Raw genomic sequence first — 16,948 nt, 5'->3', positions numbered from 1 at the left:
GAACATGACATGTTTTTCCAAAACGAGGCCGCATCAACAAACGGAAGCGTGCAACAAAATGTCAGATAGAAGTGACAGTCTTGCCACGGCATATTTAGTTTAAAAAAATCGAAGTACGATGAATTGTTTATACCCTACATGTCATATAATCTATAACACGTCAAGTTACTGACATACGCTCGCTAGCTTAGTTCATCAAACATATATGTAGCTAGTCTGCCGCTGTATGTGCGCTGGCATATGTGTTGAAATTTACCTCACTACGTGCAACATGACCCAACAGAGTCCGGGCGAGTTCCGCTTGAGATGTGGCTTCTGTTTCTTTTATTGCTACATGCCATCTCCCTAGAGATATCCTAGGATGCTACCGATTCCATTCTAATTTCCAACTCTTTGATGCCGATTCTGATACATGTTTTTTTTTTCTCACACGCTTTCGTTCAGCCACTTTGTTTACTTTTAGTGCGTAACAATGCGCGAATTTTCGACAACACAATCCATCGCAGCTTCATTTGCATACAATCTTGTCAGCCTGACGATCGTAATAAATCAAGGATTTCCTTCAATTTTGTATTCAAAACACATTTGCTCAATCTCATACGCAATAAGGAATTAAATTGAGGTAAATTGAGTAATTTGGTATTTTTGACTGAGTTTTGATGGTAACAGAAAAAAAATCCAAAACCTGAAGGTCCGCAATAGCAAAAGGTACAACTAGGGCACTTGTCTGAAGTTTCAAGGAGCTAGCTTAAAAGGTTTTGGAGTTATAGTCCGGAAACAAATGGAAACAGTAATTTAGCATTTTTTACTAAGTTTCCGTGATAACAGAAAAAACAGCTAACATGGAAGGTCCACAATAGCAAAAGGCACAACTAGGGCACTTGTCTGATGTATACAGAAAGTTTCATGAAGCTACGTTAAAAGGTTTTGGAGTTATAGTCCGGAAACAAATGGAAACAGTAATTTGATATCTTTGACTAAGTTTCCATGGTAACGGGAAAAATCCCAAAATGGAAGGTCCGCAATAGCAAAAGGCACAACTAGGACACTTGTCTGATGTATACAGAAAATTTCAAGGAGCTGCGTTGAATCTTTTTTTAGTTATAGTCCGGAAAGTGCGGAACCTGATACGATTGTGGAGCAGCTCCTTGTACCAGCAATGCCAGGTACTATAACTCGGCAATGTCCGATACACTCAGCTTTCCGCAATATTGGATGTCACATTTTCTTCCTAAACCTCCTGAAAATAGTTATCAATAAACATTAATGCACAAACTGATTATAGAAGGCTTAGATACCTAGATCGCAATTCTCACATAGAACTCCCATAGCTTAGGTGGAATAACCTGTGTTTCAAACACATTAACTGATCAAATACTCAAAAAAAGATAGCATACACTCAGTTTAAAGCAACGTGTTCTAAACTCTAAACAAGAGGCCAAGAGGGCCTGTATCGCTCACCTGTTTTTTTATTAGCAATTATGACAAAGACCCCACCCTTCAGGCCACCGGGGGGTCAGAACCATCATTTGTACAATTTTGAATCCCCACTCTAGAAGGATGCTACCATTGCATTATGAGTGCTAGCCCATGCTTAGTTTCAGAGAAGAAGACGTTTATATGAAAATGGCAAAATTGACCCCTTTTGATCCCAACCTTTAGGCCCCCGTGGGGGTCAGCCCCAATCATTTGTACAATAGTGAATCCCCACCCTATAAGGATGCTACCATTGCATTATGGGTGCTATCCTTGCTAAGTTGCAGAAAAGAAGTTGTTTATATGGAAATGACCAAATTGAGCCCTTTTGACACCGCCCCTCAGGCCTCCAGGGGTCAGCCCCATCATTTGTACAATTTTGAATCCCCACCCCATCAGGATACTACCATTGCATTATGAGTGCTAGCCCATGCTTAGTTTCAGAGAAGAAGTCGTTTATATGAAAATAGCTAAACTGACCCCTTTTGACCCCACCCTTCAGGCCCCCGGGGGTCAGCCCCAATCAGTTGTATAATTTTGAATTCTCACCCATTAAGGATGCTACCATTGCATTATGAGTGCTAGCCCATGCCCAGTTTCAGAAAAGAAATCGTTTATATGGAAATAGCCAAATTGACCCCTTTGACACCACCCCTCATGCTCAGGCACCCGGGGGTCAGCCCCATCATTAAAGCAGTTATACCTTGACTTGGACAGCTACACGTTAAATTGGATAGCTATACGTTAAATTGGATAGCTAAAAGTTAAATTGGATAGCTCTACATTAAATTGGACATTTATGCCTTAAATTCGACATTTTATGTTAAATTGGACAACTACATGTTAAATGAAATTATATATCGATGGACCGTAACCAATAGTAGAAATAACTGTAGATAAAAATCCCATTGCAACATACGTACAGACATAATTGCTTAGTATATATATAGCGTATATGTATATCAATATTCAACAGCCAGAATTCCACATTCCCGAAATTTCACATAATTAACACACTACATGACGGTTTAAGTAAAACATTGCATTTTTTTCTATGTTGATACTTTGATGATAAGTTGGCAATATGACATTTGCGCGTAAAAGGGAGCTGTGGTGTGTTCTGTTGGCGATTCCATTCTTCATTATTTCATACATTTGATTTCAAACAAAAAGTATTAAAAAACACTTTAGTTTTGATTCATATACCATGTGTAATACTATTATTTTATTCTGTAGAGAATATAAAATCCATTCTGGACATCGGATCAGGCGCAGGGGTCATTGCTAGAGCACTAAGCAGGCGTTTCCCAGATGCAGATATATATGCTGTTGATTACAGCGACATCGCCATTACAAAGGGTATTGAGATCGCAAATACAATAGGCATCAAAAACATCACGTTCCTGAAGGAAAACATAACATCCATGCCCGCCGACTGGACACACAAGTTTGACTGGGTGATTCTTTATGACGTCCTTCACGATCTGCCCGACCATGTTAATGCGATGAAGGAGGTAAAGCGCGTGCTGAAGGACACGGGGGTGGTGTCCATTTCTGACCCAGATATCCACAGTAACCATAGAGATAACGTAGGGGACACCAATAATGCTGGGGTATGTTACGCCCTCAGTACACTCATCTGTCTGCCCTGTAGTATGTCGATAGACGGCGGAGCTGGTCACGGTATTGGTTGGGGAACCGAGGAAAGAGAAGCATTCTTGAAGAGTTCCGGATGGAATGTAAAGGACAAACGAAATATCGGAGGTGATATGTCATGTAACTTCACATGTGCCAAGGAGTAAAAAAGTAAAAGCTAACTCAAGATTATACTTTGAATATAACAAACTTTGCAACATGCCACAACTATCAAAATTTAAATTTGTAAATGTTAAAAATGTAATAATTAAACGTTACAAATATTTGCCATTTTCTGACATGAATACCAAATGAAATGTAGCAATGAACATGATTAAAAAAGGTGTGTAGATTATTGCTTTGCATATTGTTATTTATGTGGGATAGCATGGTCCTTTGTTGATGTCATGACTTCAAATGAGGGATATTAGGGTCATTAGTTTTCGGTCCTGCTAGGAAGACGTTAAACTTAACTTAACGAAATAAATCTGGCAACTGTTTTGCAAATATATCCGTAAATGCACTACATGATATGATAATAAAAACAAAGTACCGTAAATTACATATCTATGTAATCACTGTTTTGTGTAACACTACGAAACATTTTGCGTATTACCTGAACCGAGATATAGCACGCGGAAAGCAAAATCAGACATTTTCTATAGAGCCGCAAAGCATGGCATTATCCTCCGCGCCCCGCAGTTTGTATAAAAACCCAAATACATCAAGGTCAAAGTAACAATTATTCAAGTATAACTTTAAAGGTAAGGTTTCACCCAATGAAATATTAAGTTTACGAATTTGAAATTTATCCTTTACATAAGATATAATCTTCAAATCATTTTCGACAGCGAACAATATGGGTGGTCAGTTGTCTTGCTTGACCAGGAAAATACTCCTCTAAAAATAGAGCAAAGTCAAGATTTACATGGAACATGACATGTTTTTCCAAAACGAGGCCGCATCAACAAACGGAAGCGTGCAACAAAATGTCAGATAGAAGTGACAGTCTTGCCACGGCATATTTAGTTTAAAAAAATCGAAGTACGATGAATTGTTTATACCCTACATGTCATATAATCTATAACACGTCAAGTTACTGACATACGCTCGCTAGCTTAGTTCATCAAACATATATGTAGCTAGTCTGCCGCTGTATGTGCGCTGGCATATGTGTTGAAATTTACCTCACTACGTGCAACATGACCCAACAGAGTCCGGGCGAGTTCCGCTTGAGATGTGGCTTCTGTTTCTTTTATTGCTACATGCCATCTCCCTAGAGATATCCTAGGATGCTACCGATTCCATTCTAATTTCCAACTCTTTGATGCCGATTCTGATACATGTTTTTTTTTTTTCTCACACGCTTTCGTTCAGCCACTTTGTTTACTTTTAGTGCGTAACAATGCGCGAATTTTCGACAACACAATCCATCGCAGCTTCATTTGCATACAATCTTGTCAGCCTGACGATCGTAATAAATCAAGGATTTCCTTCAATTTTGTATTCAAAACACATTTGCTCAATCTCATACGCAATAAGGAATTAAATTGAGGTAAATTGAGTAATTTGGTATTTTTGACTGAGTTTTGATGGTAACAGAAAAAAAATCCAAAACCTCAAGGTCCGCAATAGCAAAAGGTACAACTAGGGCACTTGTCTGAAGTTTCAAGGAGCTAGCTTAAAAGGTTTTGGAGTTATAGTCCGGAAACAAATGGAAACAGTAATTTAGCATTTTTTACTAAGTTTCCGTGATAACAGAAAAAACAGCTAACATGGAAGGTCCACAATAGCAAAAGGCACAACTAGGGCACTTGTCTGATGTATACAGAAAGTTTCATGAAGCTACGTTAAAAGGTTTTGGAGTTATAGTCCGGAAACAAATGGAAACAGTAATTTGATATCTTTGACTAAGTTTCCATGGTAACGGGAAAAATCCCAAAATGGAAGGTCCGCAATAGCAAAAGGCACAACTAGGACACTTGTCTGATGTATACAGAAAATTTCAAGGAGCTGCGTTGAATCTTTTTTTAGTTATAGTCCGGAAAGTGTGGAACCTGATACGATTGTGGAGCAGCTCCTTGTACCAGCAATGCCAGGTACTATAACTCGGCAATGTCCGATACACTCAGCTTTCCGCAATATTGGATGTCACATTTTCTTCCTAAACCTCCTGAAAATAGTTATCAATAAACATTAATGCACAAACTGTTTATAGAAGGCTTAGATACCTAGATCGCAATTCTCACATAGAACTCCCATAGCTTAGGTGGAATAACCTGTGTTTCAAACACATTAACTGATCAAATACTCAAAAAAAGATAGCATACACTCAGTTTAAAGCAACGTGTTCTAAACTCTAAACAAGAGGCCAAGAGGGCCTGTATCGCTCACCTGTTTTTTTATTAGCAATTATGACAAAGACCCCACCCTTCAGGCCCCCGGGGGTTCAGAACCATCATTTGTACAATTTTGAATCCCCACTCTAGAAGGATGCTACCATTGCATTATGAGTGCTAGCCCATGCTTAGTTTCAGAGAAGAAGACGTTTATATGAAAATGGCAAAATTGACCCCTTTTGATCCCAACCTTTAGGCCCCCGTGGGGGTCAGCCCCAATCATTTGTACAATAGTGAATCCCCACCCTATAAGGATGCTACCATTGCATTATGGGTGCTATCCTTGCTAAGTTGCAGAAAAGAAGTTGTTTATATGGAAATGGCCAAATTGAGCCCTTTTGACACCGCCCCTCAGGCCTCCAGGGGTCAGCCCCATCATTTGTACAATTTTGAATCCCCACCCCATCAGGATACTACCATTGCATTATGAGTGCTAGCCCATGCTTAGTTTCAGAGAAGAAGTCGTTTATATGAAAATAGCTAAACTGACCCCTTTTGATCCCACCCTTCAGGCCCCCGGGGGTCAGCCCCAATCAGTTGTATAATTTTGAATTCTCACCCATTAAGGATGCTACCATTGCATTATGAGTGCTAGCCCATGCCCAGTTTCAGAAAAGAAATCGTTTATATGGAAATAGCCAAATTGACCCCTTTGACACCACCCCTCATGCTCAGGCACCCGGGGGTCAGCCCCATCATTAAAGCAGTTATACCTTGACTTGGACAGCTACACGTTAAATTGGATAGCTATACGTTAAATTGGATAGCTAAAAGTTAAATTGGATAGCTCTACATTAAATTGGACATTTATGCCTTAAATTCGACATTTTATGTTAAATTGGACAACTACATGTTAAATGAAATTATATATCGATGGACCCTAACCAATAGTAGAAATAACTGTAGATAAAAATCCCATTGCAACATACGTACAGACATAATTGCTTAGTATATATATAGCGTATATGTATATCAATATTCAACAGCCAGAATTCCACATTCCCGAAATTTCACATAATTAACACACTACATGACGGTTTAAGTAAAACATTGCATTTTTTTCTAGGGGTCATTGCTAGAGCACTAAGCAGGCGTTTCCTAGATGCAGATATATATGCTGTTGATTACAGCGACATCGCCATTACAAAGGGTATTGAGATTGCAAATACAATAGGCATCAAAAACATCACGTTCCTGAAGGAAAACATAACATCCATGCCCGCCGACTGGACACACAAGTTTGACTGGGTGATTCTTTATGACGTCCTTCACGATCTGCCCGACCATGTTAATGCGATGAAGGAGGTAAAGCGCGTGCTGAAGGACACGGGGGTGGTGTCCATTTCTGACCCAGATATCCACAGTAACCATAGAGATAACGTAGGGGACACCAATAATGCTGGGGTATGTTACGCCCTCAGTACACTCATCTGTCTGCCCTGTAGTATGTCGATAGACGGCAGAGCTGGTCACGGTATTGGTTGGGGAACCGAGGAAAGAGAAGCATTCTTGAAGAGTTCCGGATGGAATGTAAAGGACAAACGAAATATCGGAAGTGATATGTCATGTAACTTCACATGTGCCAAGGAGTAAAAAAGTAAAAGCTAACTCAAGATTATACTTTGAATATAACAAACTTTGCAACATGCCACAACTATCAAAATTTAAATTTGTCTGAAAATTGTTATATTAAGTTTTCAAATGTAATAATTAAACGTTACAAATATTTGCCATTTTCTGACATGAATACCAAATGAAATGTACCAATGAACATGATTAAAAAAAGGTGTAGATTATTGCTTTGCATATTGTTATTTATGTGGGATAGCATGGTCCTTTGTTGATGTCATGACTTCAAATGAGGGATATTGGGGTCATTAGTTTTCGGTCCTGCTAGGAAGACGTTAAACTTAACTTAACGAAATAAATCTGGCAACTGTTTTGCAAATATATCCGTAAATGCACTACATGATATGATAATAAAAACAAAGTACCGTAAATTACATATCTATGTAATCACTGTTTTGTGTAACACTACGAAACATTTTGCGTATTACCTGAACCGAGATATAGCACGCGGAAAGCAAAATCAGACATTTTCTATTATTTTTAAAATAAATTTCAAATAGCTGGTACTGGCAAATTACATGCGAATTAGATAAGTATAATATTCAAAGACATATAAAGTTAAAAATACATGTAACATGTTAAATAGGCTTAAACAAGGAGCCGCAAAGCATGGCATTATCCTCCGCGCCCCGCAGTTTGTATAAAAACCCAAATACATCAAGGTCAAAGTAACAATTATTCAAGCGTAACTTTAAAGGTAGGTTTCACCCAATGAAATATTAAGTTTACGAATTTGAAATTTATCCTTTACATAAGATATAATCTTCAAATCATTTTCGACAGCGAACAATATGGGTAGTCAGTTGCCTTGCTTGACCAGGAAAATACTCCTCTAAAAATAGAGCAAAGTCAAGATTTACATGGAACATGACATGTTTTTCCAAAACGAGGCCGCATCAACAAACGGAAGCGTGCAACAAAATGTCAGATAGAAGTGACAGTCTTGCCACGGCATATTTAGTTTAAAAAAATCGAAGTACGATGAATTGTTTATACCCTACATGTCATATAATCTATAACACGTCAAGTTACTGACATACGCTCGCTAGCTTAGTTCATCAAACATATATGTAGCTAGTCTGCCGCTGTATGTGCGCTGGCATATGTGTTGAAATTTACCTCACTACGTGCAACATGACCCAACAGAGTCCGGGCGAGTTCCGCTTGAGATGTGGCTTCTGTTTCTTTTATTGCTACATGCCATCTCCCTAGAGATATCCTAGGATGCTACCGATTCCATTCTAATTTCCAACTCTTTGATGCCGATTCTGATACATGTTTTTTTTCTCACACGCTTTCGTTCAGCCACTTTGTTTACTTTTAGTGCGTAACAATGCGTGAATTTTCGACAACACAATCCATCGCAGCTTCATTTGCATACAAACTTGTCAGCCTGACGATCGTAATAAATCAAGGATTTCCTTCAATTTTGTATTCAAAACACATTTGCTCAATCTCATACGCAATAAGGAATTAAATTGAGGTAAATTGAGTAATTTGGTATTTTTGACTGAGTTTTGATGGTAACAGAAAAAAAAATCCAAAACCTGAAGGTCCGCAATAGCAAAAGGTACAACTAGGGCACTTGTCTGAAGTTTCAAGGAGCTAGCTTAAAAGGTTTTGGAGTTATAGACCGGAAACAAATGGAAACAGTAATTTAGCATTTTTTACTAAGTTTCCATGATAACAGAAAAAACAGCTAACATGGAAGGTCCACAATAGCAAAAGGCACAACTAGGGCACTTGTCTGATGTATACAGAAAGTTTCATGAAGCTACGTTAAAAGGTTTTGGAGTTATAGTCCGGAAACAAATGGAAACAGTAATTTGATATCTTTGACTAAGTTTCCATGGTAACGGGAAAAAATCCCAAAATGGAAGGTCCGCAATAGCAAAAGGCACAACTAGGACACTTGTCTGATGTATACAGAAAATTTCAAGGAGCTGCGTTGAATCTATTTTTAGTTATAGTCCGGAAAAGAATCTCGACGGACGGACGGTCCTCCGTGTCATGCGTTGTAATGACATTTTCTGTATTTAAATCTGATTGATTGATTTTAAAAAATGTTCATAAATTGTTTTTTTTATATATAGTGCTTCTCACTGAAGCATGCCGTTAAAGACACCAAAGAGTACCCCCATCCGGTCACATTATACTGATAACGGGTAAACCGATCATTACACTCCGTTTATATTGAGCGCTAAAACGAGGTGATATCAAGAGAGAAGATATAAAGTAATAACGTTAGTAAAGAAGAACAAAAAAAATGAAATATGGGGAGCAGGAACAGTGCAAATGCCACTAAATATCCGATTCATTTTGTCAAACAGATTAGCCGATTTCCTTATTTGTCCTCATATCTTTTTTATATTGTTTAAATACAAGCTTATCAAGACATTGATTCATCTTCTGCACTATCAACAGTTATGTATGAGGAAAAATAGTTAAATACCCAAGTTATTTTTACCCCATGTATTCACAGTATAATGCTGTTTATATTTTTTTGTAAAAACGTCGTAAAAATGATAGAAAACATAGAACATAGCAATACTACTAAAGAAACTATGAGTATCTTGAGTGTGGGGAAGGAGACTAGCTCTGCATTCAAGAGCTCCTAATCTTTTTTCTACAATGAACAAGAAAAATAAAACATTTCGATTTCTACTTAAAATGTTCATAAAAAGAATCCGATCATCCTTCAATGAGAATGATTTAAACAACCAAATATTAAGGAGTGTTAATGGGGAAAATAGAAAAGTATTCAAGTAGACGAACTGCGTTATCAAGAATTGTAAAACGTTCCTTGTCGTATTTGAAAGCCAAAGTCAGTTCGTTAGTTTTGGTTAACAGCCAAGGTCATGTAAGGAAGTGCCATGTTTGTTGGTGGATGAAAGCTGGAGTAACCAGAAAAACCACAGACCAGTAGTCAGTACGTGGCAACTGACCCACATGGGATTCGAACTCGCAACCCAGATGTGCAGGGCTTGTGGTAATATATCGGAATCGTATAGTCACTCGGCCACCAGATGTGACACGACACGGCAGCCGTACTCTTTACAATGTATAAAAGGTCTAAACTCTGATTACGTGAGTCACAACATCAAGATCTGCAGATCAGGACACTTGTTGGTCTAAAACAACGCGGACAGCTATTGAAATGGATTTAGAAACATATTCCAAAAACATCATCGATTTCATTGCGGGTAGTTACATCACCTCGGCCATCACATTGGGGAAGGACCTGGGGCTGTTTGAGGAGCTCAAGCGACTGGACAAGCCAGTTACGTCACAGCAATTAGCAGACGCATGCAAGTTAAAAGAGAGGTGAGTTTTGCTCTGTATGAATTTATTTTCATCGGGACAAATAATTATATGTAAAATGCTATCTATGTTGATTGTATATTCGCCTTAATCTACAGTAAGTGCGACATATGCCCTTTCGAACTCATGAAAAAAACTATATCAACACCGTATCTAACCTAATTATTTGATTCAAAGGAAATTTGTCATACATGTATGTATTTCTAAATATTCCTCATAGTCCGTCCCTTTTGTAAAACTATTTAAAATAATTTATATGAAATGTGATAAAATATACAATATGCTGTTTGCAACTATTTCTGTGTACCGCGATTAAAATATATCGACACAAAGTCATAAATTTCTATGAATCTAATGCGGATCAGATCATGAAAACAGTCCAATCAAAACAGAAGTTAGAATAAACAAGCATGCGTATTCATGGATTTTGAACATTTTAATTTGACAAATTTAACGAACCCTTTCTGACAACTGTAGATTTCCGTGTAGTCAAATCTTATTACCAGGACTAGCAATGGTCACAAGGTCTATTGGTCTATTATACACTGTACAAGCAATCTGGATATCGTTTGGCATTTGAACAATTATTATGTAGATATGTCCGTGAGTGACTGGGCTGTCATCCTCTATACTCCAGGGGTTCCGATCACTTACGATCTCTACACCCCTGGACTATCTCATAGTGAAATTGAAGGCAGCTCAGCTGAAAATTTTTGACCAATCACAGACCAGCAAAGATTTCCTCTGAAGACTACAGAGAGAGCGACTCCCAACTTCAAAGCCACATAGTCAACCACAGTGTACCGTTATACGGCTCTTTTGATGTACATCAAAGGACTAAATTACCTGTTCTGTTGCCTCGAGTTTTACGATGAGATACTCCAGGGGTGTAGAGATCGTAAGTGATCGGGACCCCTGGAGTATCGAGGATGTTGGGCTGTATGATGTCCACTACGGTTGTTTTATTCTGTAGATATGTCCGTGAGTGGCTGGGCTGCATGGTGTCTACCAAGATTGTGTCAATGGATGGCTCCGACAAATACTTCATCCCCGAAAAACTTAAACCAGGTCTTGGTGGAACCGAGTTTGCATTCATGTTCCCTATCCTCGGTACTCTAACTGCAAAATCAAAGGCCTGCTTCAAGAAGGATGGACCAAAAGGTTGTTATTTAAACTATTTTTACATGTATTTTGTTATATTTGTTATATTTTCACCATCAAGTATGAACCATACTTTGAAGATAATTGTTTTTATTACATTTTTAGTTGATTCGAGTGTGTATCGGATTTTCATTTTTCATTAACGATATGTGGTTGTCCGTATGTCATAACTACATAGTATGCATTAAAATTATGTATAATATAATTGTTTTATTAAGGGTACACCCTAGCTGATGAACTTCCGGAAACATTTGACGTCCTTGACGCCAGAATGACCAACACTGATACTGTAGTGGAACAGCTGTTTACACCAGTCAAGAAGCTAACAAGTAAAGTTTCTATCAGCAGCTTGGTGTTAATGAATTATGTATCATAAGAACTCAGTCTTTAATTTCTTATTATATTCTCGATTTAAAGGAAATGATCATCGCTATCACTACTTTTAAATCTACATATTCATGTTTAACTGTATACCAAACAAGGTTTTATTGTACATATATAAAGATAACAGATATTATATTCCAATTTAAACAAACTTATCTTAACCTTGTCAAACTTTCCCTTCTTTACGTATAGCTATAGCAATTTGTATCTGTTGATAATCTCAATTAATGTTTACTTGTATAGTCCCTTCTGATGTATTTTATCGATCGTTATACTCATAACTATTTTTATGTTTTGTTTTGAAGTAAAGTTTTAGCGTTTGAACTGATGCATTGTGAAAACACGTACGCACAATGTTGAATATGTAGTGTATTGATGGCTACTTAATTAAATCATTACACGTACACAGTTAATTACCATTAACGTATGTCATTTTAGAGACAGTGACGACTGTACTGGACCTGGGATCAGGTGTAGGGTGTGTAACAAGAGCACTTAGAAGACACTTCCCAGATGCCGACATATATGGCGTTGACTACAGCGACATAGCAACAACCAAAGCCATTGCAGCAGCAGAGGCTGAAGGCGTTAAAAATATCAAGTTTATAAAAGAAGATGCCACTTCCTTACCCGCCGACTGGACTGGCAAGTTTGATTGGGTCATATTATTTGACCTTCTCCATGATCTTCCGGATCAGGAGAGCGTCATGAAAGAAGTAAAGCGCGTGCTGAAGGATGATGGTGCAGTCTCTATTACCGACCCGGATATTCATAGCAGCCACATAGATAATGTTGGTGATGACAGCGTAGCCGCGGTAGGCTATGCCATTAGTACAGTGTCCTGTCTTCCTCGTAGTCTTTCGAAAGATAGCTCGCCCGGGTACGGTGTTGGCTGGGGAACTGAAAACAAAGAAGCATTTTTGACAAAGGTTGGATGGCTAATCAAAGATAAACATCATATTGGAAGTCCTTTGGCCTGCAACTTCACCTGCATCAAGGCTTGAGACAAAAATCAATGGCACAAAAACAATTAATGGTTTCAATACTATTTTACTATGTGCTAGTGGATCGAAATAATTATCATTGCATCTTGTAAAAGACAGTATACTAAATGTCGCTTTGAAGTAATTTTATATCTGCTTGTGATCTTTGTACTTAGTTCAATCAGACTTATAAACCACGTGCAGTGCTGTTTTTGTCAGATTTTAAATAATTCTTGTGATGTGTTATCAATTAATCCGTTAAAAATGAAGAATTCATTATCATTCTTATTTATCTAATCACTGTACCAATTTGATACGGTTTTTTAATTTTTCAGATTTGTGTTGTGTCAATCATTGTTTTCATACAATATTAAACAACTCGCAGTAAAACGTGTATTTATATCTTTAAAAGTTAGTCATGTAAGCTCGTTCATCCACATTCGAAAAGTACATTACCCTGGCCGCCCTCATTTGTTATTGACCGCGTTATTAGCACTTTTAAACATGTGACTGTGTTACTCGCCCCCCGTCGTACTCCTTATCTATTACATAACAACCCGAACGCCCGATTTATGTTATCAATGTTTTCGGACGATTTCAAGGCTGTTACCCTGTTATCGCAATAATAACAAATACTGATTCAGAAACAGTATCGTGATCCCAGATCTATACGGATTATACATGGGCAAAATACGACAAGGAAGACAAAAGAATAGAGACAGGAGCCCAAGAGCAAACATTTTTGTGTCTTCAATGCATATCATAATTGCTAGGGAATAATAATTGACAATCTTAAAATGCTCTAACCGGATGTATGCAAAAACGATATTATGAAGGACTGATAGCAAATAGCAAAAGAAAAAATACACTGGTAAAGACACATTAGGGTGATCTGTTACATAATCTATCTGATATTGAGGTGGTAAACGTGCTGACTAGGTGGCGAGGACAAAGCACATTCTAGAGGCGATTGGCAACAACAATATCTCTATGTATAGTCAAGGTTATTTTAGTGTTATCTAACGTACTTTGTTTAGGCACGTTCATAGGGGTAGTTATGCACTGGGTATGACAAGGTTTTTGGAAATAAGGTGAACACCAGACGTGAAGATTGCAACGACAAACTACAACTGCTTCCGTTAATACTCCAATCATTCTTCAACGGATTTTAACATTGAATCATTCAGTATTTTTTCGAATGTCTTAGTTACAACAGTAATACTCGTAATAACAATATTTAATGAGAACATGAAGAAGGGCGTCAAGATACCTCGCTATTAATAAAACATTAAGCAATAAAACACAAATTTTAATTTGATAAAATTGATCATTTCAGTCATTTTTATTGATAAATAAACACATAACTGTAAACATCTGTATGGAGATGTCAATTCTAGTTTGTCTGAATCTAGTTACTAGGGTTTAGGGAAGATTAAGACTTGAACTTGTTTCCCGGATAAGGAGGTTTTAGCGTAGAAGTGTGAATTTAGGTCAGTACGCTGGCCAGTCTACGCTCTGGAGAGGAAGATGGTGTATCCACTACAGACGGCTCTGGTGTGTCGTCTGGAGTTAGATCTGGCTGGCGAATCTTGCACCCACACTTGCCGTTGCATAGAAACCAAAGACATACTCGGCATATGCACATTCTGGTTCTCTCCTTTAGTACTGTCTTTATTTACTTCTTTCCTTCCTTTTCTTCACACAAGGACTACCACAGGTTTATCGGGGACGTGAGTCGATGTCTTGTTTCATCGTCACCAAAGAACGTGCCTTAGAACTACATTGCGCACTGATGGTTAGTACACATGTGGAATATATCCATTATCGACATATGGACAACCATCTGAGAGCCTCCACCAATTACACCGTATGGACATGCATTTCTCTGTAAACAGCAAAATATACTACTTCATCACTTAGTCGAACTGTTACATGTGAAACCGACCGAGTCATGTCTTAATAGTTACTACAGGATCACCGTATGTCAGCATATTAGTTACATACCAGCTGTATACAGGCATGGAGGGAAATGGCAAAGACGAACGTAAGGTGGCTGTTTACGTGATTAACATACTTAAACTATTTTTTAATATATATATCTATATATACAAGTGTTTCAAAATCTCTTTATTATGTTTCTAACTGCCCGTTGTCAGTATATGACCCGGCAGGGTGTGTTGCTCTTGTATAGTGGAACTCTTGCCCTTTTTATAGTGGTATATCACTGAAGCATGCCGCCGAAGACACCAAGCAACACATTCCACTCGGTGACATTATACTGACAACGAGCGAACCAGTCGTCCCGCTCCCTTAACGCTGAACGCTAAGCAGTAGCAGAAACTACCACTTTTATAGAGTTTGATGTGTCTCGGCTAGGGGACAGAACCCAAATCCTTCATCACAGGCCCGAGCACTCAATAGAAGGCCAAGGGAGACGGTTGGAAGAAAAAAGTCAGTTAGGAAGAAGAGAAAAGATAAGTTCCTACATTTAGAGCATGCAGGTACACCAACCATACATGTATATTCATAAATATTTCAATTTTCACTGAAGTTGGACTCAAAAACAATACTTAAAAAATCCGGTTTCCTTTGCTCTTGAACTTGGGTATGAACTTGGGTATCTTAACATCGGTTTTCGCGCAAGAAAATATGATGAAGCTTAAACGGCGATAAGAAATACTATATTAAAGTCAATGAGTGTTCTTTTACCTTAAATCAGTTGTTCACCTTGTATCAATGCGGAAGGCTACATAAACCACTCGAACCTTTCCGTTCCCATAACGTTACGGTGACTCTCCATTTTGAATCGAAGCGGGAGACAACCGTATCACACAGTCTAGACATTATCCTTCCGCATTTTCGGCGGACCATTTTTGCAATCACTTCTAAATCTATTGTAAATGTTTTATGTTTCATCTTGATTACATTGATAATAAAGTTGCTTCTAAATAAATGTATGACAAATTGTAATATTTGCGCTATTTATTTTCAATTAGTTGTATTCTAATGACGCACGATTTTCTTACGTCTCTCGTTGTAGACTTGCACAAGCCCAGAAACTCGCATTTTTTAAAACAAAAATCAACAAAAATATAATAGATTGAATTGAAATATAAGGATTGAATCTTGCTTTGGTCGATTTCATTGGGTGATCAATTGAGTTGCTCTTGAAACAAATTCAACATGAACTGCTTCGCAGTTCATTTAATTTGTTTCAAAATTCAACATGAACTGCTTCTTCGCAGTTCATTTAATTTGTTTCAAGAGCAACTCAATTCATCACCCCATGAAATCGGCCAAAGCAAGATTCAATCCTTAACTGTAACCGTGTCCACAGAACAAATGTTTTTTTAATAAAATCGCATGCAGTCGAAATAATCTTTACGATCAAATTTAATATATTTACATATTCACTGCAGTCCCACTATGTAACCTTACCAAGCGCAGTTGGCAGTTATAATTATATATTGATACATGTACAGATATGTGAATATACATGGCAAACATGATGATCTTTGTCTACATTATTAATAACTATTTGGTTCGTATATTAAAACATCAGTTTTCGGTCGGCCGTAAAAGTTTAAAGCTTATCAGAGGATATTTTGCTCGTATGGGCCTCTATACGTCGATATCAGTATACACTAGTACTGTACATCATACATGTGTGTACTGCTGTGATATGTGGGGAATAATCTATGTACTAACGAACTCGATCGGCACTTGCGATATATCAAATGCTTCGTATATCTTTACTTCAAATCACCTACACGAAAATGTAAATCACATGTACAGAACATACACTTACCTGACAACAAAGTCAGCTAGATGTTTACCTTCCGCGTTACTCGCAATGTAAACTTCCGGTCGGTAAGTTCTAATTTTCGAATACTATATAAAGTCCGGAACCGTGATTTTATTCTTCTTAAACCTGAATCTTTCGAATCGATTGATAAATGG

The 16,948-nt window shown here is 37.8% G+C and overlaps 3 protein-coding genes and 2 long non-coding RNA genes across 5 annotated transcripts; 3 read left to right on the top strand and 2 right to left on the bottom strand.

Annotated features, from left to right (window-relative positions):
• Positions 1–2,560: 2,560 nt before the first annotated feature.
• On the top strand, positions 2,561–3,870 carry LOC138316582 (S-adenosylmethionine-dependent methyltransferase Rv2258c-like). The gene is made up of 2 exons (XM_069258262.1): positions 2,561–2,573; positions 2,713–3,870. The coding sequence occupies exons 1-2, from the start codon at positions 2,561–2,563 to the stop codon at positions 3,276–3,278; spliced, it is 579 nt and encodes a 192-aa protein (XP_069114363.1). The 3' UTR covers positions 3,279–3,870.
• On the top strand, positions 3,442–7,103 carry LOC138316581 (S-adenosylmethionine-dependent methyltransferase Rv2258c-like). Its single transcript, XM_069258261.1, has 2 exons — positions 3,442–3,454; positions 6,577–7,103. Exons 1-2 carry the CDS (start codon positions 3,442–3,444, stop codon positions 7,101–7,103), a joined length of 540 nt encoding a protein of 179 aa, XP_069114362.1.
• Positions 7,104–10,202: 3,099 nt separating this feature from the next.
• LOC138315069 (S-adenosylmethionine-dependent methyltransferase Rv2258c-like) lies at positions 10,203–13,009 on the top strand. Its single transcript, XM_069255802.1, has 4 exons — positions 10,203–10,463; positions 11,434–11,621; positions 11,840–11,950; positions 12,444–13,009. Exons 1-4 carry the CDS (start codon positions 10,297–10,299, stop codon positions 13,007–13,009), a joined length of 1,032 nt encoding a protein of 343 aa, XP_069111903.1. The 5' UTR covers positions 10,203–10,296.
• Positions 10,882–12,561, bottom strand: LOC138315071 (uncharacterized). Its single transcript, XR_011207458.1, has 2 exons — positions 12,423–12,561; positions 10,882–11,579 (listed from the first exon to the last, which is right to left on the bottom strand). It is a non-coding gene; the product is annotated as an uncharacterized lncRNA (long non-coding RNA).
• A 1,302-nt stretch (positions 13,010–14,311) lies between the features above and the next one.
• Positions 14,312–16,863, bottom strand: LOC138315070 (uncharacterized). The gene is made up of 2 exons (XR_011207457.1): positions 16,797–16,863; positions 14,312–14,873 (listed from the first exon to the last, which is right to left on the bottom strand). It is a non-coding gene; the product is annotated as an uncharacterized lncRNA (long non-coding RNA).
• Between the last annotated feature and the right edge of the window lie 85 nt (positions 16,864–16,948).

This window comes from Argopecten irradians, chromosome 2, assembly GCF_041381155.1.
Source record: "Argopecten irradians isolate NY chromosome 2, Ai_NY, whole genome shotgun sequence".
In the NCBI taxonomy this organism is placed as follows: Eukaryota; Metazoa; Mollusca; class Bivalvia; order Pectinida; family Pectinidae; genus Argopecten; species Argopecten irradians.
Note: the sequence above shows the minus strand (reverse complement) of the source record. Positions and strands in the feature narration are given on the sequence as shown.

What these genes read in the sequence shown, in the direction of transcription:
- LOC138315069 (XM_069255802.1), top strand. Translation starts at nt 10,297, where the DNA reads ATGGATTTAGAAACATATTCCAAAAACATCATCGATTTCATTGCGGGT. An exon ending in CAAGAAGGATGGACCAAAAG is followed by an intron (nt 11,622 to 11,839) that starts GTTGTTATTTAA and finishes TGTTTTATTAAG; the next exon opens with GGTACACCCTAGCTGATGAA. An exon ending in ACCAGTCAAGAAGCTAACAA is followed by an intron (nt 11,951 to 12,443) that starts GTAAAGTTTCTA and finishes ATGTCATTTTAG; the next exon opens with AGACAGTGACGACTGTACTG.